The sequence below is a fragment of the Onychomys torridus genome, chromosome 1, assembly GCF_903995425.1.
Source record: "Onychomys torridus chromosome 1, mOncTor1.1, whole genome shotgun sequence".
NCBI lineage: Eukaryota > Metazoa > Chordata > Mammalia > Rodentia > Cricetidae > Onychomys > Onychomys torridus.
In genome coordinates, this window is record NC_050443.1 from 96,828,935 (window position 1) to 96,856,751 (window position 27,817).

At 42.6% G+C, this 27,817-nt stretch overlaps 1 protein-coding gene across 4 annotated transcripts; it reads left to right on the forward strand.

The window, feature by feature from the left end:
* The first annotated feature begins 2,345 nt into the window (after positions 1-2,345).
* On the forward strand, positions 2,346-26,767 carry Ccp110 (centriolar coiled-coil protein 110). Of its 4 annotated transcripts, XM_036190365.1 has the most exons (16): positions 2,346-2,545; positions 4,209-4,343; positions 6,018-6,173; positions 7,839-7,967; positions 10,972-12,622; positions 13,536-13,666; positions 14,389-14,545; positions 15,083-15,222; positions 15,639-15,755; positions 18,719-18,820; positions 19,110-19,226; positions 20,001-20,074; positions 21,753-21,815; positions 22,453-22,512; positions 23,012-23,097; positions 25,428-26,767. In XM_036190365.1, the coding sequence occupies exons 3-16, from the start codon at positions 6,033-6,035 to the stop codon at positions 25,478-25,480; spliced, it is 3,021 nt and encodes a 1,006-aa protein (XP_036046258.1). In that variant the 5' UTR covers positions 2,346-2,545; positions 4,209-4,343; positions 6,018-6,032; the 3' UTR covers positions 25,481-26,767. The 4 variants fall into 4 exon arrangements, with proteins under 4 accessions (XP_036046258.1, XP_036046282.1, XP_036046272.1 ...); XM_036190389.1 differs by lacking the exon at positions 23,012-23,097; XM_036190379.1 differs by lacking the exon at positions 4,209-4,343.
* Positions 26,768-27,817: the final 1,050 nt, after the last annotated feature.

Here is a 27,817-nt window from a genome sequence, read left to right on the forward strand (position 1 = left end):
CTTATTTCTTGTTCATAGCCAAGCAGGACTACACAGTGAGACCCTTTTCAAACGGACAAACAAATAAACAAAGGCATTTGAAAATACTTCAGGTGGAAACATTAACAGTCAGTTAGAGCAGGCAGAGGATTCTTGTCTGTAGGCCTCAAATGTTATCTGTTAAGCACTCTTAGATGGGATTTTGTTAATATATTCTAAAGGTGTTTGTTTACTTGTTTTTCAATCTGTTTATCAGGATGTTAGGTCTGACACAGAAGTGGGCAAGGAATAGCTCTTCAGGGAGCAGCACATTTTAATTACAGCACTCGAGGCAGAGGCAGGCGGATCTCTATGAGTTTGAGATCAGTCTGGTCCACAAAGTGAGTTCCAGGACAGCGAGTAAACAAATATTCTGCAACAAGAAACTGTCATTCTCCATATTAGTCAATCAGCTTAAACAGATAGTGTCTTCCTAGGAATTCTCTACATGAGGGAACAAGAAATGGGTAGATTCTCAAGCCCTTAATTCCTATGTTGTAAAAGTAAAAATACGTCTTTTCCCTCCCTTTTTGACTATGAGTAGAGATACATCTGTCTTTGTCATTTACCCTTATTGCAGGAACAAAACAGGTTCAGGATACCCATTGAGACCTCCAAAGATTAGGTGGATTGTGGTGGTGCATGCCTTTAATCCCAGCATTCAGCAGGCAGAGGCAGATAGATCTCCGTGAGTTCAAGGCTAGCCTGGTCTACAGATCGAATTCCAGGACAGCCAGGGCTACACAGAGAAACCCTGTCTTGAAAAACAAACAAACAAAGAAACCAAAAAGAAATCTCCAAAATCTCCAAAGATGATTCATTCATATTTTAATTCTGTCTGTCTGTCTCTCTGTGTCTCTGTCTCTGTCTCTGTCTCTGTCTCTCTCTCTCTCTGTGTGTGTGTGTGTGTGTGTGTGTGTGTGTATAGGTCACAGGACAGACAGCATTGGGTGTTGGTCCTCAGGCACCACCCACCTTTTCTTGGCAATAGAGTCTCACTAGACTGGCTGGCCATTGAGACCCAGATATTCACCTGTCTCCGCCTCTTCAGCACTGAAGCCCAGCTTTTTAAAATGGATTCTGGCAGTCAAGCCCATTTTTAATCTCCCAGGCCTGACCTATATTTATACAAGAAAAACTTCTTAAGGCAGGAGGAAGAGATTTCTTTCAAAGAGATTTCATCCCTAGTTCGGAATGGCAGCTTATGCCCAAAACCGCAGCCCATGGGAGGAGGAACAAGAGGATCATGGGAGTTCCAGGTCTGTGCTTAAAAAATTCATTGTCCTCAAGATTAATGGAACATTACTGGACCTTGGACTACATTCCTGGGATCATTCTCTGCTATGGGGCCCTCTAGTCTCTGTCGGCATGCCCCTCACGTCCCTTCCATCACACCATCCCTTCTTCTAGAGGAGCTGCATTTACTCAAAGCTTTTGCCGGAGAGCCATTCTCTCTGCGTCTCATGTTTATTTCTGTGACATTGGGACAGACATTCCCTCTAGTCCTCTATCATTGCCACTGTTCCTCTGCCTCCAGTTCTTACTTGTCCTGCTTTTCATTTTTTTTTTCTTTCTTTCTTGGCATGAATGTAAGCATGTGTACACATATATAAGGAGATGAGAGGTGAACATCTGGTATCTTTCTCAATTTCCACGTGAGTTTAGAGGTAGGGTCTTTCATTGAGACTAGAGCTAGAATGCTCTCTATACACACACACACACACACACACACACACACACACACACACACACACACACAAATGTAAGTACTGAGAAGAAGGTAAATCCCAGTTACAGTCATTAAATTAAAAACAAACAAACAAACAAAAACCCCCGCTGGTAGTAAGTTATTTAGATAGGAACTAGCAAAAAATATTTGTGGCCTTCTTTTCCTGCCAACTTGAACCGGTTGCTTGTTCCTCTGGACATTTCTGTCCTCCACTGATCTGTAAATGAGCACAAATATATTAAGGCTTTGAGTTGGCACCTAGGATTCAGCAACATTTTTCATTTATAGAGAAAACATTTTGGTGAATGCTGTACATTTTCCATCGACCAAACAGGAAGAGGCTATCGCTATACAGATAAGCAAAAAATACCCGACAACTTCAGGGAACACTTCTGGGGCTTTGGGTCCTGAGGAGAATTCCTATAGTCATTTACAAAGCCCTTAGTTTGCTGTGAAGACTACTTCTCCCGGTGTGCATCTCGCTTGCCGTAAAGACTGTGCCTGAAGTTGCTAACTCGCAATGCACCTTGGGGATTGTAGTCCATGGAGGCCCAACCGCTCAACTGCCCGCCAAACAGCCACCGGAAGTACCGGCCCTGAGGGGTGGAGTTGGACTGGTGGCGGCGGCAGCGGTTGCCAGGATTCCGCGTTGCCGCCTGAGGGACCCGTAATATGGCGGGGAGGAGGAGGAGGAGAAGGCGGCGGACCCAGATGCGCTCTGCCTGAATCGACTGAGGCCTTTGCTTTTCAGGGAGGCCGGTCCACGGGCAGGGAAGCTGACCGGGCGGTGGGTGTTAGGTGAGTGCGAGAGGACCGGCTTCGTCTCTGTGGGTCCATGCTGAGCTGAGACCCTGGCAGGCGGCAGTGATGTCCCGCGGAGCAGAGGGCGGGCGTTCCGGTCCGCGTTTGGCTTCCCTGGGCCACGAGCCCACGCAGGCACCGAGGATGGGGAGTCGGGAGATGAGGACCGGGGGACTTCGAGAGGATGCTTGAACGCGGGCTCCGCCCAGTGAAGCATCCTGCGCTGAGGAATAGGCGTAGGACTTGGGGCTTCTGCTTGGTGCAGGAGAGCCCCGGGCTTCTCCCTTACTGTAGGAGATGGAGGCGTCCCCCAGGGCGTGCACTGGCCATTTCTGAACGCTTGTTATCACAACCAAAGGTCCTAGGAGCGCTGTTTACTCCACCTATGCCACTCTGAGGCGTCGGCACGAGCATAGTGAAACTAGTTCTCCTGAGCACCCCTGATGCTGCTGCTAGGTGGTCCCCACCCTTTGCTTCTTCCTACCCTACTCCTTCGGATTCCAGCCCTCTCACCCCCCCCCCCGCCCCAGTCCAGGCACATGACAGGCAGCTAGAGATGGATTTGGATGAGGAAGCCCTTGTCCCCTTTCTCATGTTTTCAAGTCACATTTGAATCTTAGCAAGAACCAAGCATTGCCTCGTTTTTCCAGGAGTTCACACGCAGGCGATTAAAAATCACTATTACTCCATCCCCCACACCCGGAAAGCAGACCCCACGTATTAATGCTTTCTACGTGTCCTACATACTGTACTGCTGATTGCTGTCTGTTTTAGCTCATAGGCTTACTTATACACTTGCTTTGCGATAGATCCTCACCTTATAGATAGGAAGCTGGGGTACAGGGATGATGTTAGCTTACCACAAATGTACAGCTAGTATGTGCCTAAATAAAAGATCTTTCCCTCTTTATTGACTCTATTGGAAGCTTATGTGTTTGTGGGAACTTAGTGGTAAGCAGCCGGCTCAGAAGCTGTGTTACCTTTGTGGTCCTCTTCAGTGACATTTTTGGCAGAGTGCTGGTTATGAATGAGCAGATAAGAGCTATGAGTCTATAGGGTTTGCCAGGAGGCTTACTGGACAAAGGTCAGCCCTACTCAGGTATAAATGGAGTAGACAAGGCATGTCTGGACCTGCTGAGGCTGGTATGAATGTAAATGGACCTTGGACCAGTAATGCCTGATGGTAAAGTATGGGGCAGTAGATTTGTGGTTGGGATCACCTTGTCATCAAGACTCCATTAAAATAAAACCTTGCTTGCAAGTGCTAACTGTGGTGTGAGAAATGTAGTGCCCTCTTGTATAATCAGGGAATCCAGACTCACTCTTTTTAATGGCTACTCTTTTTTTTTTGGTTTTGGTTTTTTGAGACAGGGTTTCTCTGTGTAGCTTTGGAGTCTGTCCTGGAACAAGTTCTGTAGACCAGGCTGGCCTCAAACTCACAGAGATCCGCCTAGCTCTGCCTCCCGAGTGCTGAGGTTAAAGGCATGTGCCACCACCACCCGGCTTAATGGTTACTTTTGTAATTTAGAGGTACCTAGTTCTCTGGGAATACCGTTGTTCTCAAAGCTGCCATTTTCAGAATCTCTTCATTCTGCTAGTCTTACTTTACATTATTGTTTGATCTACTTGCCCTAATTATTTATTCAATAATTGTATTAAGTGCCTAATGTGTGCTGACACCATTCTATGTCCTGGGGATTGTGAGCAAGACCGAGAAGGTTCTTATGGAGCTTACATTTTGGTGGAAGAAAACACACAAAACTCAAGGAAATAAACGGGACCATTTCAGATAGTGGTAAGTGCTACATAAGCTGGGAAACAACAGGGTAATGTGATAATGACTGAAGCTGGGGAATTAGGATTGGATGATTGGAGAAGGCCTCTTGGAGGAGGGGACATCTAAACTGAAACTGATGGGTAAGGTCCAGTCATGCTCCAAGAATGTCTGATTCATTGTTATGCTGTAAGTCACTCTGTTTCTGGACCTTTGCAATGTATAGGGGAGGATGGACCACTCAAGGGATGTGAATAACTTTCTGCAATAATGAGCCATCTCTCTATGATGCTAGTATAAGAAAAATAAACCAATGAGGACAGTTTATGTCCTTAACTTTGCCAGACTTGAGTTTCTTACCTTCTGTGCATATGCACAGAAATTATATCACGTTTGTATTTCCTTTAATGGTGAAAATAAAGGCTGTGTAGTTAAAAAGTAACTTGGCAGAAATAAATTTATTGGGATTTTTCTTATTCTCAGCTACTATAGATTAAATAATTAAATTTTGGCTAAGATATTGTGATATGAGTTGTTAAAACAATTGTGCCTGAAGATATTTTGTTGCTTTCTCGTCCTGCTTTTTAAAAACGTGAATGTAAGCATGCAAAACAGTCTCAACATTCTAGAGAACCAGATGTTTCTTTGAAATTAATCTTACTTTACATAAATAGAACAGTTGTGAGCAACAGGATGGAGACAAGTTCTGTGCTCACAGTTGCAGCAGCTCTTGTTCTTCACGATCTGATTAGAACTCTTAAATGCTTTTTCTCCATTCCTAACTGCACTCAGGTTTTCCCTGACTCTTTAATGTGAATTTATACATTTTATAACTTAAGTCTTCAGAGGTCCCACAGGGCACCATGTTCCTTCTTACTTCATGCCTGCATGGCCCACATCATGAACTGAATTTCCCTACTCAGTCTTTGTCTGTTAGATAGTTGCTTGCCTTAAAGTGAACATTTAAGGAGTAAGTGCTATAGAAACTGGGAAACAACAGGGTAACATTTCTTGCACTGGGCATTCTCTTTCCACAGTTTACTGGGTCCCTAGCTTGTTATGATTATGACAATGTTCCTTTTGTTATTTTTCCTTGCTTTACAGGAGCCAGGGCTGCGTAATGTTATACAAAACTGGCAATCAGGGGCTGGAGAGATGGCTCAGAGGTTAAGAGCACTGACTGCTCTTCTAGAGGTCCTGAGTTCAATTCCCAGCAACCACATGGTGGCTCACAACCATCTGCAATGAGATCTGGTGTCCTCTTCTGTATACATAATAAATAAATCTTAAAAAAAAAAAAAAAAAAGACAAAACAAAACTGGCAATCAATAAGTACTTAGCACTTGCTTTAAAAAAAAAAAAAGCATATGCTGGCTAATCATTCTGGTTACCTGGGATTTTCATAACCCCAAAGTTTTCTAGAAATTGTAAAATTACTGGGCTGATTGTTTTAAGTTGCTTGGTCATCTTTCAGGTTTCCAACTAAAAAATGAAATTAATTCCAGAGTCAATAGATTTTCAGTTTTCTACCTCTGCCTGAGTCGGTTGGTGTCCATGGCATCAAGATGAAGCCTTAAGATACACAAACAGAAAATTCTTGTGAATTTTAGGCGTGTTTAAAAATTCCAGTACTCCTCGGTCATAAGTAAGCTGTGTTTACCAGCACGCTAATAACAGCAATTTCCTTTCTCCTAGTGGGACAGTGGGAAGATGGAAGAGTACGAGGAATTCTGTGAGAAAGCACTCGCCCGAGTTCAGGAAGCGTCACTGTCCACAGAGAGCTTCCTGCCTGCCCAGGCAGACAGTGTCTCACTCATCCGCTTCCATGGGGTGGCTGTGCTTTCTCCACTGGTAAGCTTAGTAATTATTTATTATTGAAGATTTCTTCCATTCTTAAGTATATTTGCACAGGAATGCAGGTGTCCGAGGAGGCCAGAAGAGCACATTGGATCCCCTGGAGCTGGGGTGGTGGACAACATAGGTGCTTTGAACTCAACTTTGGTCCTCTGGAAGAGCAGTATGCTCTTAACCAGAGTCATCTCTCCAGCACCTTTCTTTGTTTTAAAATGACTTTTAAAATCTAGTGAACAACTATTGAACAATAAATGGAAGGTTTATAAACAGCTGACAAGATGCCTAATGTTCTTCATAGTTAGAGATATACAATAGAAACGAGTTAGCATTTTTTGCCTACTGGATTTGCAGTGATCCCATAGGACTGTGTGTTCTTATGTTGTAGGGAAAATGAATGTTTAATGCAATTTTATCAAGAAAGTCAGTTTATTTTTTTGGCAAGCAGTTTGGTAGTGTTTATCAAAACTTAAGTGTCTGTAATTTTTGACTCAGCAATTCTATTCAGGAAGAATAACTTACAGTTGTGTTCAAACAAATATGTATAAGTTATAACAAGATTATTTAAAGTAGCAAAAGATTGATTGCCAACTTAAATGTCCATTAATAAGGAATGGTTTAACCATGTCTATTGCATACATTCATGTACTCACTGAAGTGAATAAGGCAGATCTAGAAGTGCAGGCATGGATGGCTGTCCTGAGCTGCTGCAGACAGCATGCTTTCAGAGGCAGCCAGAGGGGTGGGACCTGGCCTGGCTTTAAATCAGTTTTGCCACTCTCCTGCTAGGCAGAGCTTGGGGTCCATTTCATTAACTGTTAAACGGGAATGCAGATGGTGAGTACTGACCTCATAATGCTTTTTGGGAATTAAATGAATACATGTAAAATACTTAGTCCCTGGATCATACGTGGCATTCAGTATATGTTAACCATTTGCAATTTTTAAAAAAGGGTGGTATATTCTTTCTCTGGCAAGGGAAATAAGAGAATAAGAGGATAGTAGAAAAGTTAAATTTATCATCATAGATAATTTGATGGATTTTTTCCAACGTCTGACTGGCCATACTTTAAATCAGAAAATTAAATAAGTAATAAATTTATTTTTGTTTTATAAGCATTAAAAGATCAATGTTTTCTGCTAGCATTCTGTAAGAAAAGTTGTAAACATAGGAAGGTTGGAAAGTAATACAGTGACTATCCATACCTCCATACCTACTACTCAGTACCTACTACCTACTGCTGCTCATCTAAGATGAAATCTTTGGACATTCAAAGGAAGTGGAGAGGTAACATGTGTGCACTGACAAGAAGGAAAAGCTGGAGAATCCCAAGTGACACCAAGTCAGAAACTCAGATGAGAAGTTCGGCAGCGGCTCCAAGGGCTAACTTTGTCATTTCAAGTGTCTGAGAAGTGAGCAAGGTCTTTTTCCTTTGAGCTTGATTTTCAGTAGGGAATAAGCTACATTCAGTGATATGCACTGGTCATACATGACAGAGCTCCTGGAGTCTTAATATGTGGGTTACATCTGTGGGACACTCACATGAAGTCCTCGCACCCAGACACTTGTCAGATGATTTGTATAAGGTTTTGGTCCCCTTCTGATTCAAAACTTGCCAGTTTGATACTTTTACCATTGAATTGCGTGTTTATGATGTCTTGCAGCTTACCACTGAGAAGAGAAAGGCAATTCAACAGGAAAAGCAGAAAGCACTTGATTTCCAAACAAGAAAGCAGGCTAATAGGAAGAAAGCTTTACTGACTCGGGTCCAGGAGATTCTTGAAAATGTCCAGGTACGTCAGCAAACTCTTTTAGATTGAAATGAAGACGCCACAAAGTAAACATTGATAACAGCTTTTCAGAAAAGCTGACTAATTGTTAAGTATGCCTTATTGTTATGTTATGTTTGAGTATAATTTGTTGGAAAGAATCCATTTGTTTGTTAGTGCTGCCCAGTACTTGAATCAGAGAGGGTCCTTAGACAGTGGCACTATACACTGGGTATAATTGCTTATTGTCTGTCTTGTGACTACAAACATTGAATTTTCAGTGTCAGAGATGATAGAATTGCCCATTGTAGTTAACCCCTGAATTAATTGAACTATTTAGTAAAAGGACCTTCTTATTTGCTAAAATAAATAACAGCCTTCAATTATTTGGGGTGTGTGTGAACACGTATGAAACTTTTGCTCTTCGATATGGAAAAATGCAATCTAGATTAAGCAAATAGGCTGGCCTATATATATCTCCAGATCCAAACTGAATTCATTCAAACAACAATATCTACACCTTTTCTAATTATTTTTATCTAAATTAATTCATGTTTACATAAACAATTTATTTAAGGTTTGGGTCACTTCATACTAAAAAGAAAAACCAATGAATAAAATGGAACAAGTAATTTCTGTCATACCTAACACTTTTGTTTCTTTGTAGTTTTCAGGGTTTGTGGTTTGCTTCTGTGACTCCTGCTGGATGACCGTGGTAGTGGGCCTTAGGGTATTTCCACTAACTGCTGTGTTTCCCTGTGCGGTCGCATGTAGTGTGGATAATAGATTTTAATTTTCAGATGATAACTACTGTCTATATTGGTTAATGTACAGTAGTTTATTGACTTACTGGCCGTTTCCTGTTATTACAACAAAAATGGCAGAGTGTTCTGGATCTAGTCCATGGAGAGGATCAAATTGCTATTAACAGAGCATACTAATGAAATTACTCTTGAGTCCCAGAACTTTCTGTTTAGAAAAGCATACACAATATCAGCTGTAATGAATTTCTATATAGACAGGGATTTCATGGAATACAAATAGATTGGGAGGACCTCTTCAATCTATGAAACCTATGATTCAGTTATAGATTTAATTTTTAAAATTTAGTTTGTCTAACCTAAGGCCCATTTTACTGGAATACAAAAAACAGCTATTGAGCATGAAAGGTGTGAACTCTGCAAGGTTTCGTATGGTAGAAGAATCTGTTTTGCTTAAGTCTGGGATCCTGGGAATATGCACCCTTTTTGGTTTGTTTTCGTCCTGAGGTCATCACCAGGTACAACTTGTTTTGTTTACTGCACAGTACCTGGAGACCGTTATGTGTCTTGGGACTTATAAGGTGAAATTCGAGTGCCATATAGTCTAGCAAAACAAAACAAAACAAACAAAAGCCCATGGAAATCAGCTGCTCCAGATTTGCAGTATTCAGAATGTAGTGAGCTCTAACTTAGTTTTTCTGGTTGGTCTCTGAGGTATACAGTGATTTTCATCTTAATGTGTCAGCTGCTGACCTACTTGTTTGAAAACATACAGCTTGCTGACTTCACTTACCGCTAGCTGATCTAATTAAAGTTGGCTTTGTAAGCTGAGTTCTAAGTGGAAATTTTCTAATTTCTCAGTAACAAACTACGTGGATGAGCTATTATTTATGGCAGAAATGCCTCATATAGGGAGGGCTTTTTTTTTAAATCAAAACATTTTTTCCCAGCTAGTACATACAGAAAGCTCACAGAGAGGAACACCCTCTGTAAAGTACAGGTGGGGCTGTGCTCTCAGAGAGCCAAAGATCCTAAAATATTTGTTTTGTTTTTGAGTCAGGGTCTTACTATGTAGCCTTGGCTGGCCTTGAATTTATAGAAATTCACTTACCAGCCTCTGCCTCATGAGTGCTGAGATTAAAGGCATGTCCACTACATCTGGCTAAAACTTTTTTTAAAAGTCTTATTTTTATATTTTGCTTGCATCACGTGTGCATCTGGTACTCATGTAAGCCCGAAGAGGGCATTAGATCTCTGGAAACTAGAGTTACAAATAGCTGCCTTATGGGTGCTAGGAGCTGAACTTGGTGTCTAAACTGGTGAGCTATCTCTCTAGCCAATTATAGAGAGTTTTTAGGAGATTCTTGAATAAGCATATAAACACTTTTTTTGTTTTGCTTTATGAGAAGTAACTATGTAAAACATTTGCTTACTTGGTATTTATTGCATATATAATTTGTTTGTTTTTAAGATTGATTTATGTATACACCAAAAGAAGGAATCTGATTCCATTACAGATGGTTGTGAGCTACCATGTGGTTGCTGGGAATTGAACTCAGGACCTCTGGAAGAGCAGTCAAGTGCTCTTAGCCACTGAGCCATCTCTCCAGCCCTATTGCATGTATTATTACTGTTAGGTGACAACTTGTCTTAGGAATCGTTGCTGGTAGTAATAACACACAATTAGAAGGAAGTTAAAGATGTTGTTCCTATCCCAAGATTAAAGTGAACGTGGATAAATTGTGTGTATGTGTGCAGACATACTCATTTCAGAAGAGATCATTTGTTTCCATCCTTTAAATAAACAGGCTAGGATAACAAAAAGTTCTTTTGTAGTGGTTTGCTTGCTTGCCATGTAATTAAGGGTAGAGAAACTGATCATTGAGTGTATTTTACTTTTCTTTTGTCTTTTTGAGACAGTTTCATTCTGTAGTCCAGGGTGGTCTTGAACTTAAAGCAATCCTCCTGTCTCAGTCTTTTGAGTGCTGAGATGACAGGCATGAAATATCCATTGTGTTCTCAAATATCAGAACTCTAAATCTTCCCTTTCTGTTTTATTTTAGAAAACAACGAAATCAAATTTTTCTCTTTTTTAAATGTAGGGCACAACTTTAATCCCAATGCTTGAGTGGCAGAGGCAGGAGGATCTCTGAGGTCAAGGCTTGTCTGGTCTACAAGAGAGACCCTTTCTTAAAAACAAAGCAGCTACAACAAAGGCTTTTTTTTCTATAATAGAGAAATACTAATTTTTGAACGTCCCTTTTCAGGTTAGAAAAGCACCGAATGCCAGTGATTTCGATCAGTGGGCGATAGAAACCATTTGCTCTAATCCAGAAGTCAGAAACTTGGATGCTCCTACAGTTCCAAAGAGCTTGCCAGGCCCCACTGAGCACTGTACTTCGGTAAAGCTTGAAACGATAACTGGACTTTGGACTGTGGGTAATAAGGACCAACATAACCCTAATGGGATGAGCCTGCCTAGAGACTCAGAAGGGTCTGGTTCTCTGAAGCGGTGTGAGAGTCCAGACAGCGGGCAGGTAGAAAATGGAACTGCTCCAAGGCTCTCTGCAGTGAGCTCTCAGGAGACTCTCGTTTCTGATGGTCCCCTCTTAGCAAAGGAAGAACCGGACCCATCGTGTTTGCCTGAAGGCACTCCAGATCCCTACATAATGAGCCTTCAGAATCTAATGAAGAAGTCAAAGGAGTATGTGGAAAGAGAACAGTCCAGGCGAAGTCTGAGAGGTAGCACAAAGAGAACTGTCAGTGAAAGTCATTCAGACAAAGAAAATGATGCTGCTAAGGCAAGTGACTGTGTGAAGGAGAAGGCCCCACCCATGCCCACAGGCAGGCACTGTGGCTCCTCCATCCCTGACAAACCAAGCCTTAATAAGTCAAACGTTCTCCTCCAAGGTGCTTCTCAAGCAAGCAACATGGGCACGTCAGTTTTAGGTAACTTTTCCAAAGTAGATCTCCCCATAGGAACTGACTCTCCTGCTGTTCCAGATGCCGAGTCGGATTTTAAAGTTATTCCCACCTTAATTACTGAAAATAAAGTTATCAAAAGTCTTACAGGTCCGTATGCCAAATTACCTAGTCCAGAGCCAAGTGTGAGTCCTACAATGCATCGAAGGCGTTCTAGGCCCTCATCAGCTTGTCAAATCCTTATAAATAACCCAGTAAATGCCTGTGAGCTGAGCCCAAAGGGGAAAGAAGAGGCAGGGGATAGAGTCACTCCAGCTGCTGCTGAAACAACAAATGAATCTGAAATTGTGCCAAAGTCACCAGCTGATTTAGCAGGAGTTTGTTCAAACAAGGTTTCTGCTAGCAAAATGGCATTGGACACCACAAGAGATACGGTTGTGGGTAAGACGAGTCAGCTATATCAGGCCTTAGGAAATCAACTAGACAATAAAGCCAGTGTTGAGGATGCTGCTATGGAAGGTCCCTTCACACCTGATGAGGGGGCAGTGCAGAAAGCAGATAGTACTTGTATGACTGTGCCCACGTTGCATGAACTTCACACCACCAGGCAGTGTGTAGCAAGTCAAACTGTGGAAGATGTGTGTGGACTCAAGTCAGCCAGTATGTCAGCAAAAAACTCCTGCAATTTACAAATGGAACTGAATAAATCGTACGATGTGAGAAACCCATCTCCCTTACTTATGCAAACCCAGAATTCCAGACAGCAAATGGACACATCTCCAGTGCCCTGTGGTAATGAACAGTTTCTGGATAACACTCTTGAAAAAGTTAAGCGGAGACTTGATTTAGATAGTGATAGTTTGCAAAAAGAGAATTGTCCTTACATTATAACAGCTGGAGTAGCTGAGCAGGAGAGAGAACATCTGCCAGAAAGAAGATACCCGAAGGGATCCATCTGCATTAACAAGAATAAGATGCCAGAAACTAGCCCTAAAGGTAAGGACCCAGAAGTGTTTGCTGCCTTTCAAGGTGATAGTACCTTTTTAATTTTGTTGTTGTTGTTGTTTGGTTGGTTGGTTGGTTTTTTTGAGACAAAGTTTCTCTGTGTAGCCCTGCTGTCCTAGAACTTGCTTTGTAGACCAGGCTGGCTTTGAACTCACAGAAATCTGCCTGCCTCTGCCTCCTGAGTGCTAGAATTAAAGGTATGCACCACCACCACCCAGCAAGGACCATATCTCTTAAAATTTATTTGTTTGAGTGGGGGTGGGGAGCACATCTGATCGGTTTTTGTGCATCATGTCCGTGCCTGAGGGCATTAGAGGACATCCAATTCCCTGGAACAGGCGGTTGTAGGCCACCTGATGTGAGTACTGAGAACCAAATCTTGGTCCTTTGGAAGAGCAGTGAGTGTTCTTAACCTCTACTGTCTTCAGCACTGAGAACCACATCTTAAAGCTAGTCAGACTTTGGAGACTCCTTTTTTAAAAGAGTTTTATTATTATGTATACAGTGTTCTGCTGTGTGTATGCCTGCATGCCAGAAGAGGGCATCAGATCTCATTACAGATGGCTGTGAGCCATCATGTGGGTACTGGAAATTGAACTCAGGATCTCTGGAAGAACAGCCAGTGCTCTTAACCACTGAGCCATCTCTCCAGCCCCCAAGACTTTGGAGACTCTTGGGTGCAGCGGTGAGATCTGTTGAATGAGTGGGAAGGTGAGGAGGTGCAATCCTGTTCTTACTGAGTAGCCTGAGAGGCAGGGAGAGGTCAGTGAGAATGGTTCACACTGGGGAACTCACCATGTCTGCTTTATAGTTCGCGAGGCCCAGGAATACCCAATGGCAGAAAGTACGAGCTGTTAGACATTCAGTGAGTTTTCTCAATTGAAGGGCACATGTTTCTTTTCAGAAGGCCAGGAGATACTGAAAAGCAAGATGTTAGCTTTTGAAGAAATGCGGAAGAGACTGGAGGAACAGCATGCCCAGCAGCTGTCACTCCTCATAGCAGAGCAGGAGAGGGAGCAGGAGCGACTGCAAAGGGTGAGGCACTGAGATGTGGGCACGGGCTAGCCACCAAGAGGTAGCTGAGCGCCGTCTGGGTACTGACCAGTCTCTGCTCTGCATAGCTTTGTTTGTTTGTTTGTTTGTTTCGAGACAAGGTTTCTCTGTGTAGCCCTGGCTGTCCTGAACTCACTCTGTAGACCAGGCTGGCCTCAAACTCACAGAGGTCTGCCTGCGTCTGTCTCCTGAGTGCTGGGATTAAAGCTTACACTATCACCGCTGGGCTGTTCTGCATATCTTATTCTAAGGTAGTCATTGGTCTTGATGTGTGGATAATATTTTGTTGTCAGATGGGAGTTCTAACATTTAGGTCCCGAGTTGACCGTTACTCATGGACCTAAAAGCAACTGAGTAATTTGTGAAAGGTTACCTTATTGAATCCTTAATTTGGAATTCCTAATATTTTTAAAGGTTTTTAAAAAATAGATACTGAATATACATTTTTCAAGAACAATATCATAAAAATATTTGTTTTGTGATTATTGTAGTCATATCTCATTTTAAATTCAATTTAAAAATAAAAAACTAACATTTAGAAAAGTGAAATCAGCTGAACGAGTTGTAATTTTGAGGGAGGAAAACTTGAGATAACAAGAATGTATTCTTCATTACACATACTTTCGGGGTAAGCCTACAGTGACATGATTTCAGATGGCATTAAAGATCTAGCGTGCTATGAGAGATACATGGTCACTCTGTAGGAAATAGAAGAGCAGGAGAGGATGCTGAGAGCGAAGGCGGCGGATGTCTCTGACTCGCACAGTACGCTGGAACTGGAGTGGAGAAAAAGAAGCAGTTCTGCTCTGCTGGACACAATGCTGTCCCAAGTGGACTTGCTCCGGACTCCAGACAACTCTGGTAGATTTGAAACCTTGTTTTCCACTTGAAAGTTATTGTGCAGTGAGCTTTTCTAATCTTACCTTCCTCCTAGTAATCTAACGCCCATACTACCCCTGTTCGCCAGCTGCTTAGTAGCCATGAAAAATGACATGATATGGGATCTGAGACCACAGAGCAGGTGTCCAGGAGAAGACTACCTAACAAAGCGAGCAGACAGTTGGGCCCTGAGCCTAGCTGCTCGTTCATGCGGCAGGTGACATGCTCAAGTGAGAACAGTTGATTATCTCCCAAGTGATCTGGAATTACCTCTAATTCCCCAGTAGCAGTAAGAGCTTTTCACAGCATCAGTTTTCCTGAGATCCTGTTTGCCTTGAAAAGCTCCATCTGACACAGAAGCTGAGTGTCCATGGCTAGTTTCAATCTGCATTTGGGTGCGTCTCCGAGTTGACCGTTACTCATGGAGCGTCCCAGTATATACTGCAGTGTTTTGCATATTCTGATGATGTGACTTCCAATATAGATCACTATACCCGTCTGTACTGTATGTCTCTCTAGACTTCACGAATCCTGCCCTACAATATAGCTTTGGCTCTGCAAGTGAAGCACCGTTCTACCTCTGGGGATCCCTGGCCAGTGGTGTGACCAAACTCTCAGGAACAAGGCCTTTTGGAAGGGCCCAAGCTAAGTGGTCTCAGGTGGGCAGCCTTGATCTATGTCTGTTGATTAGCCGTGTTTTTACATGTTTGTTTATTGGAGTGAGGGTGACCTGCATGCCACAGTGTGTACAGAGGGTAGAGGGTAACTTGTGGGAGTTGCTTTTCCTTGTCCACCGTGTGGGGCCTGGGAGTTGAAGTAGGTCGTCAGGCCTGGTGGTTGGTGACTTGACTTGCCAAGCATCTACCAGACCAATTGATCTTTTTAAAGAGCTAGGTTATTTTAGGTAGACTGAACATCAGGTCATCATTTTTTGTCATGCACTAAGCAGCTTAGCTTTTGGTACAGACAGAACTCCAGGAGCAAATGTCTAGAGTAGAACTGGTGGTGACAGATTAAGAATCATAATTGAACATGGCGCTAGGATTCTTAAAGCGTTGTGTCTAATTTCTTCTAGGTTTTTAGTCCAGAAATACAAGCAAAATTTAACAAAATAACTGCTGTGGCAAGAGGATTTCTTACTCGTAAGCTTATGCAGACAGACAAACTGAAGCGGCTTCGGCAAACTGTGAAAGTAAGATTGTTGGAATCCTTGTTTTCACTTCATTTCAGTCTTCCAACTGCTGAGCTCAGAGCTCAGATCAAACTTTTTAGTATCGTCATTTAATCAGATGTTTTTTCCAGATTACTGCCCTCCCCTCGAGAGAGTTGTGTGGAATGCTCATTTCCAGGCACAACATTGCTATTTATTTACGTGTGTGTGTGTGTGTGTGTGTGTGTGTGTGTGTGTGTGTGTGTGTGAGAGAGAGAGAGAGAGAGAGAGAGAGAGAGAGAGAGAGGCCACAGAACATGGAGTGTCATGGTCATCACTCTCACAGAGCAGTCTCCTGTCTCTGCCTGCCCTAGCACTGGAGTTGCAGGCCTCATGATCATACCTGGCTTTTTACATGGGTGCTAGAACTTTGAACTCTGGTTCATATGCTTGTACAGGGAGTGTATACTCTGATCCATTTCCTCAGCCCCTACTGCACTCCTGAATTTGCTGTTGTGATTATTTGCATAAAATGTGCATAAGATTAGGTCTACCAACACCCTGTCAGGAAGATGGGAGGGGATTGGGGGGGGGGCCCTCCTTGAGGATTTGTCCAATTAATGGTTGATGAGAGAGGGAGAGACATTGTCTTTCTGGTGCAGCCACTGGTAAGATGCCCATGCTCTTGTCAGCAGCCTAAATTGAGCCACCAAAAACCCAAGGCATGATAGTAGGAAAAGAGCTAATGAGGAAAAGGAGAGGGTTAGGGGAGGGGAAGGAGCCACCATAGGGTGACAAGGGTGTGACCAAAGAAATGGATGGCTGGGCGGTGGTGGCGCTCGTCTTTAATCCCAGCACTCGGGAGGCAGAGGCAGGCGGATCTCTGTGAGTTTGAGGCCAGCCTGGTCTACAGAGCTAGTTCTAGGAAAGGCGCAAAGACAGAGAAATCCTGTCTCGAAAAACCAAAAAAAAAGAAAGAAATGTATGAAAGTGTCATAATGAAACCCAAAGTATGTCTAGTTAATATAATCAGGATGGCTCTGGGCAGAGTGACTACCACCAAGACTGACAACCTAAGTTCAATCCCCAGGACCCACATGGAAAAAGAGAGCGCCAACTCCCAAGTTGTTCCTAACCTCTGCCAGTGCACTGTGGCACACAGGGTACACATCTTGAAAATACACACATTTTTAAAAATGTAACTAGAAAACAAAACAAAAACATCTCAAACCACTTTTTTTTCCCCCTTTCAAGAGAGTTTCTTTATGGTAGCCCTGGCTGTCCTGGAACTCACTTTGTAGACTAGACTGGCCTTGAACTCAGAGATCCCCCTACTTCTGCCTCCCGAGTGCTGGGATTAAAGGCGTGCACCACCACCGCCCAGCCCCATCTTCTTTTTTTTTTTTTTTTTCTAATGAGCCTGGAGAAATGGTTCATCAGTTAAGAGCACTGCTGTTCCTCCAGAGGATTGGGGTTTAGTTCCCAGCAACCACAACATGGTTGCTCAAAACTGCCTGTAACTCCCTTTTCAGGGGGTTCTGATGCCCTCTTCGGGGAATCATGAGTACTGCACACATGTGGTGCACATGAAGACAAAACACTCATGCATATAAAAATAAACCTTTTAAAAGAAAGAACAAGAGCATATTAATATAGAAGACCTAGGTTTGTGTGTTAAGCTAGTACAAAGGTAAAACAATTTTAATCACTTCAAATGCTTGGAGAACTTTCTCTCAGTTTCGCTTGTTCTGTTACAAAAAATTTGTCTGAAAGGTGGGAAATGAAAGCCTCCACTACAGCAGGGCAGGCTGAACCTGGATGAGGAGAGCAAAAGTTAGTCTGAGTACTGTGCCAGAGGGGGGAATGTGGCTGCATCTGCTAAGAGGCTCATGGAGATGCCCTGGATTAGTAGGAGACTTCTGTCATGACCCTGTGGAGAATAATAGAGGCAGGGAGCCCCCCTGAGGTGTTGGGACCTCTAGGACTGAGGGTATCCTTAGGCCCTCAGCAGGCATTTCTTAGCTCTTCCCTGTCTCCTTCCCATCCGGTTCCTCTACCTCTTATGGTCCTGTGCAGTTCACCACACCAGCCTCTGAGACGCGGATACTCACACAGTGAAGGCAGAGTTGGTAGGCCTGCCCAGAGGGAACCTGGGGACAGAAAGCTTGTTTGTGTGATAAACTACAGATACCTTGTGGTTGAGTCACCTTTGTGAATGAGGGTTATCATTTCTTCTGTGGGTGACAACTTGACACCTCTCAAGAATGAGCTGGTGTGAAGGAGTTTTAGAAAAGGACTTTAATCTTCCACTCCTGAGTGGGTGATGCCTTAGTTCTCTTCCACAAAGTATTTATTTATTTTTAGAGACAGGCTCTCATTCCAGCCCAAGCTGGCCTCAAACTCATGGCAGTCCTCCTGCTTCGGCCTCTCAAGTGTTGGATCACAGATGTGTGTCAGCATTCCTAGCCTGCTGAGCAGTCTTGAAGCAGCACAGGCCATTTCAGGCCTGATTTCTCACTAGCTACAAATCTAAATCCAGCAATACAGTCAAGGTCATTGCCACTGCCTTCCTCCTCCTTAGCATCTGAATTTTTAGGTTCTCCAAGTCTGGCATTCACCATAACATATGCTCTCACAGATAGGCTGGTAAGGTCCCCGGACACCACATGTAAGTTAATGATGGGTGTTCAAGTGACTGCTAATCCAGAACCATCTGACCAAGTCAGATGCCCTTCCCTCATGGCGAGGACGCAGAAGCCTGTCTGAACAGTGTAGTTTCATCTTTGCAGTCCTCAGCGTTCTGGGCAGGAGGAGGCTTTTGAGAAGACTCAAAAACCACTGCAGCAGGAGGCAGGGAGACAAGGTGGGGTGTAGGGGCTGCTTGCTCTGTCCTCAATCATAGTTTTGTGTTCTTAGTATGTTTTGATGGAGAAAGAATAAAAGGACTGCAGCGATCATCCATCTTCCTAGAAAACTGCTTTTGAAGGGGTGTCTCTTCCTTTCAGGACACCATGGAATTCATGCGAAGCTTCCAGTCAGAAGCCCCGCTGAAGAGAGGTGTTGTCTCAGCCCAAGATGCTTCCCTTCAGGAACGAGTGTTAGCGCAGGTAGATGCTGCTGTCCTGAAGGTTCCCAGGAAACTGGTCAGCTCCTAACTGGAGACTCGGGGTTGGAAATGTATTTCTCTCTTCATTTAAACTGGTCAGCTCCTAACTGGAGACTCGGGGTTGGAAATGTATTTCTCTCTTCATTTAAACGGGGAAAATAGGATTCCATGAAAATTCCTGTGTGCTCTGATTCTAAATGTAAGATGTGCACACGGTATGTATGCATTGTATCACTAAACTGTAGCCTCATCTTTAAAGTGCAGACAAGGTTTTCTTCTTTCACACTTAGTTGCGAGCTGCCCTGTATGGTATTCATGACATCTTCTTCGTAATGGACGCAGCTGAGAGAATGTCAATCCTCCGCCATGATCGAGAAGCCCGCAAAGAGAAACTGCTTCGGCAGATGGTATGTGTGCCACGTAGCTTTCTGATGGAGGGGCTTTTCTGAGCTCGGTGATGGAGACTTTGTGTCAATCCCGACAGTTCTGAAGCCAGATAGTCCCCAGGCTTCCCAATACCACCGAGCTCTGTAGTGAGCACCACAGGAACCACACAGGGAGAGAATCCTGTACTGTGTTGGCACTGGGTTTGAGGCCTCAGACCTTGACTGTTTCCTTCTGGTAGCTCATAGAAGATGTCAGCTGCTCCAGGATGAGCTTTCTTAGCACATGCATACAGATTTTGTCATTTTTGAATTCTGAAAAATAACTCCAAACACGGCATGTTAAGAGTGCTAGCTAAGTTGGAGGCCAGCCTAGTGTACAGATCCAGTTCCAGGAGAGCCAGACCATACAAGAGAAACCCTGTCTGGAAAAACAAACCAACCCCAAAAACAAAACAACAAAAGAAGAGTGCTAGCTGGCAACCGCACACAAAAGTATAGATAAAAGTAGTGATTTTACGTGTTTAAAATGAGATTACTTAAAAACATTAGTTAAGTGGTTGGCTGTGGTGGCACACACCTTTAATCCCAGCACTCAGGAAGCAGAGGCAGGTGAGTCTCTGAGTTTGAGGCCAGTCTGGTTGACATAGTGAGCTTCAGGACAGCCAGGACTACATAAAGAGACCCTGTCTAAACAAACAAACAAACAAACAAAAAAATTACCTGACTTGGGATCATCTCAAATGTTAAGACAGTGCTATTGGTACTAGTCACTTGACATTTCCTTTGTCCTTGAAGGATAAACTGAAAAGTCCACGGGTGGCGCTTTCAGCGGCAACACAGAAGTCTCTTGACAGGAAGAAGTTCATGAAGTAAGTTCTTTCTGTCATTTTATTATCAACCAGTTAACTCGTTATCAGCTGGTCTGTTTATGTCCCAGTAAGAAATAAACAGGGGCTGGAGCGATGGCTCAGTGACTGACTAAGAGCCCTGGCTGCTCTGAGTTGTGTTCCCAGCACCCACATGGTTGCTCCCAACCCTCAAACTCCACTCCCCAAGGATATGATGCCCTCTTCTCGTCTCCACAAGTACTGCATGCACATGTTACATGTGTGCAGGCAAAATACTCATGCATAAAATAAAAAGATTAAATTAGGAATACCAATTTGCTTCTCTGCAGTCTAGCTGATAGAAATCCCCTCTTTTTCTTAAATGTAATTTTTTAATTGATTCTTGGGGAATTTCACATCATGCACCCTAATCCTACTCATTTCCCAGTCCTTCTATATCTGCCCTCCATCCTTGTAACCTCCCCACAAAAGAAAATATAGATAAAAAAGAAAATTAAAAGGAAAAATATCTCCCCGAGCCCTCTGGGTAACGACCTTCTCCCCTGTCAATCACAGCCTTCTCTCAGACCAGTCACAGCTGGTCTCCAGTTCTGCCTTCCTTATGGCATTGCTCCTTTGTGGCCTTAGGAGCTGCAGTGTGTCATGCACTGTACCCTTCTGTCCACACAGCTTTACTTGTAAATGCTCATTGCAGTGAGTCATCAGTCTGGTTCAAGGTCTCTGGCTTTTGGTACACCATCAGTACTGGACCCTCACCAAGACTCCTCTCAGACATTCTGCTATTGCCCCTGTCATGGAGATCCTGTGGCTTATTCCACAGGACTGGCCCCTTCACACGCTCCAGCAGGTCATAGATAGGGCAGGTGTTGGGGTGGGCCAACTCAAGGTCCTGGATGTGGGCCTGGGTGGTGCCTGAGTTGGTCATTTTGGGCTTCTGCGGGCCCAACGCCTCCTATCCTCCATCTCCCCCAACCCTTTGTTCCCCAGGCAAATGGTGAAGCCAGCTCTCCTGAGCTCCCTCCCTCTCATTTTTTTAAGACAGGTTCTCACTATGTAGCCTTGGCTGGGCTGAAACATACAGTGTAGCCTAAATTGGGATTAAAGGTGTCTGCCACCATGCTGGGCAGAAATCTGCCTGCTGATACAGAGATTTATTAAAATCAGTGGTAAACAGCAGATTTATCTTTTGATAATGTATAAGTTACTTATCAATATTCAGCTTGTAAGACTGATAGCCAGTCAAACAATCTCAACAGTTAGTCCTTATATTTAATAATTAATTTTTTCACCATTTAAATTTATTCCCCCTGATAACCGAAAGGTATCCTGGGCAGAAGCTCAAGAGGAAGTATATTCCAGTAACTATCATTAAAAACTTAAAAGTAATTTGTTTATATGTGTGAGTGTTTTGCCAGCATGTATGTATGTGCACCATATGTGTTCTTGGTGTCCGAAGAGGCCACAAGAGGGCGTTGGATCCCCTGGAACCAAAGTTACAGACAGTTGTTAGTTGCCATGTGGGTGTTGGGAACCTAACCCAGGTCTTCTGGAAGAGCAGCTTCTCTCCAGCTCCCAGAAACTTTTAATCTGTTCAGCACAGGCCTTTAGCAGGTCCCTCACTTCTCAGTGCCCATCTGTCATTTATAAGTCTGTCTCCTCCCTTCTCCAATACATTGTCCTTATCTTTATATTGTGCTAGAGTTGCTGAAATGGGAATGCCAAATAAGAAGTTCCTGCTTAAACAAAACCCTTCAGAGACAAGGTGAGAAAAACCATTCCATCTCAGTGAGAGGCTTTCTTTCTTTTTTTAAAGAAAATTTTATATAGTCAAAGCTTGCTTTTTTTTAAAAAACAAAACAAAACAAAACAAAAAACCTTGCTCTATATCAGAAGGACTCTGCTACTGAGCTAGAGGGCTGAGGCCAGACTCATATTCATGTCTGGTCCTATTCCTAGCCACATGTGGGTCTGATCAGAGGTTCCTGGCACTGTTTGTAGGTCAGGCCATTCCTGAAAGAAATTTCAGACTAACCAGGAATCTTTGGTTCTTGTTTAAAAACTTTAGGACATTGACTTAGTACACACACCTATTGCCCTTGTGAAATGGGCATCATCTCATGTTTGAGGACTTGCCTTTTGTAAGGCATGTCAGCAAATTCTCTAAAAGCTCAGGAGTTACACATTGCTTTCCTGATGAAAACCTGAGGTCTGACCTCCAAGTGAGCAAAATCTAAATCCCTTATTAACATGCTTTAGTCAGTTAGCTGCTTGTGACACAGAGGCCATGACACTGCATAGATGGCTTCTAGCCTCACCACTGTCACCTTTCCCCCATTGGAAGAAAGTGGGAAAATGAAGTTTGTCTTTTGGAATTAATTTTGCATTTAATTTGTCAACAGAGTCCTTCAGCCAAACCAAGGACAGAATGCACCTGTTCATAGGCTCCTTAGTAGACAAGGGTAAGAATGCCACATGTGGGGATTGGAAAATACTCAAGCCAAGATCAGTTCTGAGACGGAAAAATAATTCTGTGTTCTCTTCAGTACCAGCTCTCCTACTGTATGTGCTGTAGTGGGTGGCATCGAGATCTGATTTGTGTGCAGACCGCCCTCTTGCTGCACGGCTGTATAATGTAGCTGTATAACGTATCTTAGTTTTCATCTGATGTTGGCATGCTTTTCCTTCTCATTTCATACCATTTTACTCATTATCTGTTTTAGTATACGCTTATTCGTCAAGTAAGTTTAGCCTCACCTGCTGGCGAGTCTCCAAGCAGGTGTGAAGCGGTTGTCTTGGCTCCTGCAGAAACCCAAGTGCAGCTCGTCTGATTGCTGCATGCGGGGCCTTCAGTTCTTCTCAAACTCACTTATGCTTTGAGTGGTTGATGCTGTGTGCTTGTTTTCTCTGAAGTTCAGACCTTCATGCATGTGACTCATTAACCTTTTTATATTCAATTAGAACCCCTAAGACATCAGTGAAGGGGGTTGTGCAAACTAGACAGAAGCCTTCACAGAGCAGAGTGCCTAACAGAGCGCCTGTGTCAGGTGTGTAGCAATGAATTCCCGGAGCCCATTCAAGCAGGGGTGTGCACACTCGGCCCCATGACTCAGGCTTCACAGTGGGACATGCGATGCAGTCTTCCTTGCCACCATAATGTTGGCATATTCGTGGACATTCCTATGGGTGGCCTTTGTCTTAGTGTTCTGTGGCAGCCAGGAAATCCTATGAGCTACGCTGCCTGTCTTAATGACTATTAATTTTGTGGAAAACACTTTTTTAATTTGGAAAGTTTTGTAGAATTATCCAGGCTTACTCAGAACCTTTCTGTAGATGAGTAGAAATGATCATCTCATGTCTGATGTGGGTCTGTTTAGCCCTATGGCAGTGTGTCAGCCAGGGTTTCTGAGTCTGCGCACGATCGCAAAATCCACAGTGAATATGCCAGGTGTGTGTGGGGAGTCCCAAGCTTTCCCTCTGTAAGAAGCCTGAGCCAGATCTCCTTATACTCATCATGTGAGCATTATTCAAGGGTGAAACTAAAACCTGTTCTAAAATTCAGTTTGTGGTGGCAAAAAGGACAGGTTCAGTCTTGAGCCAATCCAAAACTCTTACCAAATGCTTTCCCATTGTTGGTGTTTTGGTTAAGACATTTTGATTATGCTCACTGGATTATGCAACTCATTAAAAACACCTTCCAGTGCTACGCTTTCCCCGCTGCTCTCTGACACTCACAGAAAGTCCTGTTAACCCCCAAGCAATGGGAGAAAGCTTGAATCCAGTCTAAGCTCCTCACTAACAACAATTAGGCAAGCTTTATAACTAACTACATTAGTGAGTGGTTTCCTCCAGGTTAGACAGAGGAAGCAATGTTATACCAAGTGATGCTGCTACTGTTACTCCAGGCCTCCTGGTATCTCTAGTTGACGTAGATTCCAAGAGGGAGGAACAAGCTGTCGGAAACCCTGATGACTGCAGACCTTGTGCATGGTGCCCTGGGCAGAGTTCGTAATGTCACACCTATCTAGGCTACTTTACAGGATCCTCTTTTGAAGTCACTGAGTGACAGTCACTGTTTAGAGGTCACCTGGTGGGAGAGCCCACTGGCTTTAGAGGCATTCTGTCAGCTGGCTTTCTAAGAACTCAGCCCAAGCAGCAGCTCTGTTGCTTGTGACACTGGGAAGTGTTAGGATGTTTGCAGTCCTTCTCATGGTAGTGTTACAGACTGCGGGAATGCTCAGGAAAGTCACTGAAGAGTAAGTGATGGTTTGCCCACGAGCACCAGTTTGCCACGTGACCACTTTCCATGTTTTGTTCTCATGCATTTCATCTCCACTTGTGAGTCACTTGTGAGTCTGTAACCACGGGAAACGTGTTCTTTCCACGGAGCAATCGACACTGTAAGGGATGAACAGGCAGTTGCTGTACTTAATAATGTGTGATGAAGCTCAGTTTTTATAGCTGTTGAAGTTTAATTGCATTGCAGTGCAGTTAGTAATATAAATATAATTAACATGTCTAGTTTCTATGTTTTCAAACAAGTAAAATGCCTTGTTTTTCTAAAATTTTATTTATAGGAATGTATAGACAATGAAAGTACAGAATTCTCAATTTCATCTTTGTAAATTTTACATAAATTCAGAATTTGATATACTGACTAAAATGCTAATTATGATTGAATATTGCTCTTAAAAGAATTACTTTACCCTGGCAGATTTCTAATGTTTTGGTTTATGTTTTAAATAATGCTTTGATTTGGTCTACTGAGCATGAAATCCTTTATTAGTAATCAATTTATAGAAAACTCCTGTTTGTTTTTTTTTAATGAGAGTGTCTCACTATATAGCGCAGGTTGGCTTTGAATTTATAATCTTCCTGCCACAGCCTTATCTGCCAAAGACTGTAGCTACCACACCCAGCTCAAAACACTTGTTTTTGTTATCTTAGATATTATACTCTTAGGCTGAGGTTGAATTTTCAAGTTCCTGAGGATTCTGAACAGCATTTGAAATGACTTAGTTTCTACAAATTAACTTTCTGTCTCTGAGCCTCTGTTTAAAGTCTGTTTCCTCTCTGGTGTTGGTGTGAGAGCAGGTGTACAGTGGATCTGGAAACCACTGACCGAAGCAGAGTAGGAACTGGTGGGACAGCACAGGAAGGGAGGTGACAGCTCGGCTGAGTTCCCAGTTCCCATTCCAGTGTTAGCTGGGGCCACTGACTGCTGGTGCTCTGCTGTCCTTAAATGAAAGTAACAGTTTCTACCCCAGGAGTACATTTAACAACATGTATTGCTAACCCCGTGCCTGGTAACTTACTAAGTTATATAATAGAAAATTTCTAACCTTGAGAAATAATATTAATTTTGCTCTATTTTTAGGAGCATATGCAGGAAAAATCCAAAGAAAGCGGCCAAATGTTGCGACAATTTAAGAAGACAGCATTCACTGGGATGAAGCAGGGGAGGAGGGCATGCTGTTACCCACATTCCATTCCCTGGCTAGGACTTTTGACTTAGCCCTGGACTCTGTTTATATAGGCAAAGAGACAGCAAGGGCTGAGCATTTGTATGCATAATCTGGTCAGTTCAGAGAATTCCTGCCTCATTTTCCTATTAATGTTAATTTGGGTGAAGATGATTAGCATATAGTAATTGCCTCAACTCTGAGCTCAGTATATATAAACATATAGTATGTGCCCAGAGGTCTATAGTCACCCTTTTTTATGAGCATAAGAAATTTGGACTTTATTTTTACAGAGTATTAAAAAGATACCACCAATTATAAATTATCCCTAAAACCTAAATTTCATTCATGACTATATACTGATTGCTGAATTTGATAAACAAATTAGATACTGTTCTATTCAAAAGGAAATTATTGCCGAAGTATATGGGTTTTTTTTAATTTTAAATACTCAAGATTCCGTATTCTTTGATTTGTAATATAGCTACATAGGATGAAACACTTGCTACACTAAATCCCAAATAAGAAGTGGCTGGCGGGTCATGGCTTTGGGTAGAACATTCCTGTGGACAAATAGTTGTTTTACAGAAATGTTAGGTTTCATGTATGTTACTATTAGGTACAGGTAGACTAGATTCTGAGTACTTTCTTGGAAGGTGGCAAGTTTAGAAAAGACAGCACAATCTTCATGAATGCACTGTGAAAATAGGGTCAGCAGAATGCATGCAGTTAATTCTATTTTGTCTATATAGTTTATTTCTTCATAGTCTTCTTTTTCCAGCATGCTTTACTTAGGAGAGAATAAAGGGCTATTTATTAAGAAATCTGGATAGATAGCATAGTAATACTGTCTAGTTTAAAACTTGCAATAAAGGCACTGAGATTTATGGCTTTTATGACTAACATTCATTAAATGCATCAACCAACAATGTACCAAGACAATATGATTTTGTGAAAGAGAATGTTTCTTTTCATATAATTCTAAGAAGGGCTCTTTGCTTCTTACATAACATTGGGATTGTGTATATTTGATCCTTATAACTTGAATTTTAAAGATAGTAGTATTTCGAAGATGCAGCCTATATATATTCTTAACCTTTTAGGAATATTGAGATAAAGATTGTTTTTCCGATTTTCTTCCATCTGAGATTTGACTCTTATACCCAGCCATAGTTACAAAATAATAACCCACTCTGGGTATAAACTTGGTTTTCTTTATTGAGACTTACCATTTATTGAATAGAAAAAGAAGACAGTCAAAAAAAAAAAGTCCTTGTTACTACCAGGTGGTGGTGGCACATGCCTTTAATCCCAGCACTTGGGAGGCAGAGGTAGGAGGATCTCTGAGTTTGAGGCCAGCCTGGTCTATAGAGCGAGTTCTTGGACAGCCAGGGCTACACAGACAAAAACCCTGTCTTGAAAGAAACAAAAAGAAAAAAAAGTCCACATTACAAACTTTTTACTTTTAGGAAGGTACACGGAGTTACTCTCTTTCAAATGTTCTCCATTATTCCAACACTCAGGACACTCACTGGCATCAGTGTGGGCTCTTCAGTAAGAAGAGGAGCTGAATTTGTGTAGATTACTGTGAGTTAGCTAAAGAAAACTGTTTTGGAAATCTACTGGAGTGTGTCTTTAGTTTCAAGGTAAAAGTTTGTGTGTTTTACAGTTGAATGTTCACAATTTTTTCTCAGAAAAGTGCCAGGCACTGTTTTGTGCTTTTGAAGAAGTTTTATTTATATGCATTATCTTTATTGTTATTTTACATTGACTGGAATGTCTATTAATGTAAATTGTATTTATTTTTATACTTTGATTTTTCACTAGTCTTGCTTCTAGGTAAAAGGCAAAATAAACTTTTCATCCTAAAGGAAATCTTATTGGATCTTTTTATTTTTAACCAAGGGGGACATTTGGGCACTAGATACTGAGGAATATGTGGCCAAACAGCATCTGAGATGATGGCGTTTACAGCTTAGGCCCGATGATAGGCAGACCCTATCCTGTCCTGCTGCTGCGTTTGAATAGTGTCTGCTTCTTAGGAGCAGTGGAGAGACAGGAGAGAGGGAGTGTTAGATGGCCTCTCACAGCCATGCCTTTGCCTTTCACTGAGAGAGCTCTAATGGTACCCCAACAGCCAGTGTCACCTCTCGCTGAGATGTTGGTCATCTGCAAGGTTCAGTGTTCACACACCTCTGATCATGCCAGCTCATGCTATCTTCATGTTCTCAGTAGTGTCGGAAATGACTGGAAATCATCGATGCTGCAATGTACTAAATTATAAGAATGACGGGACTATTTCCAT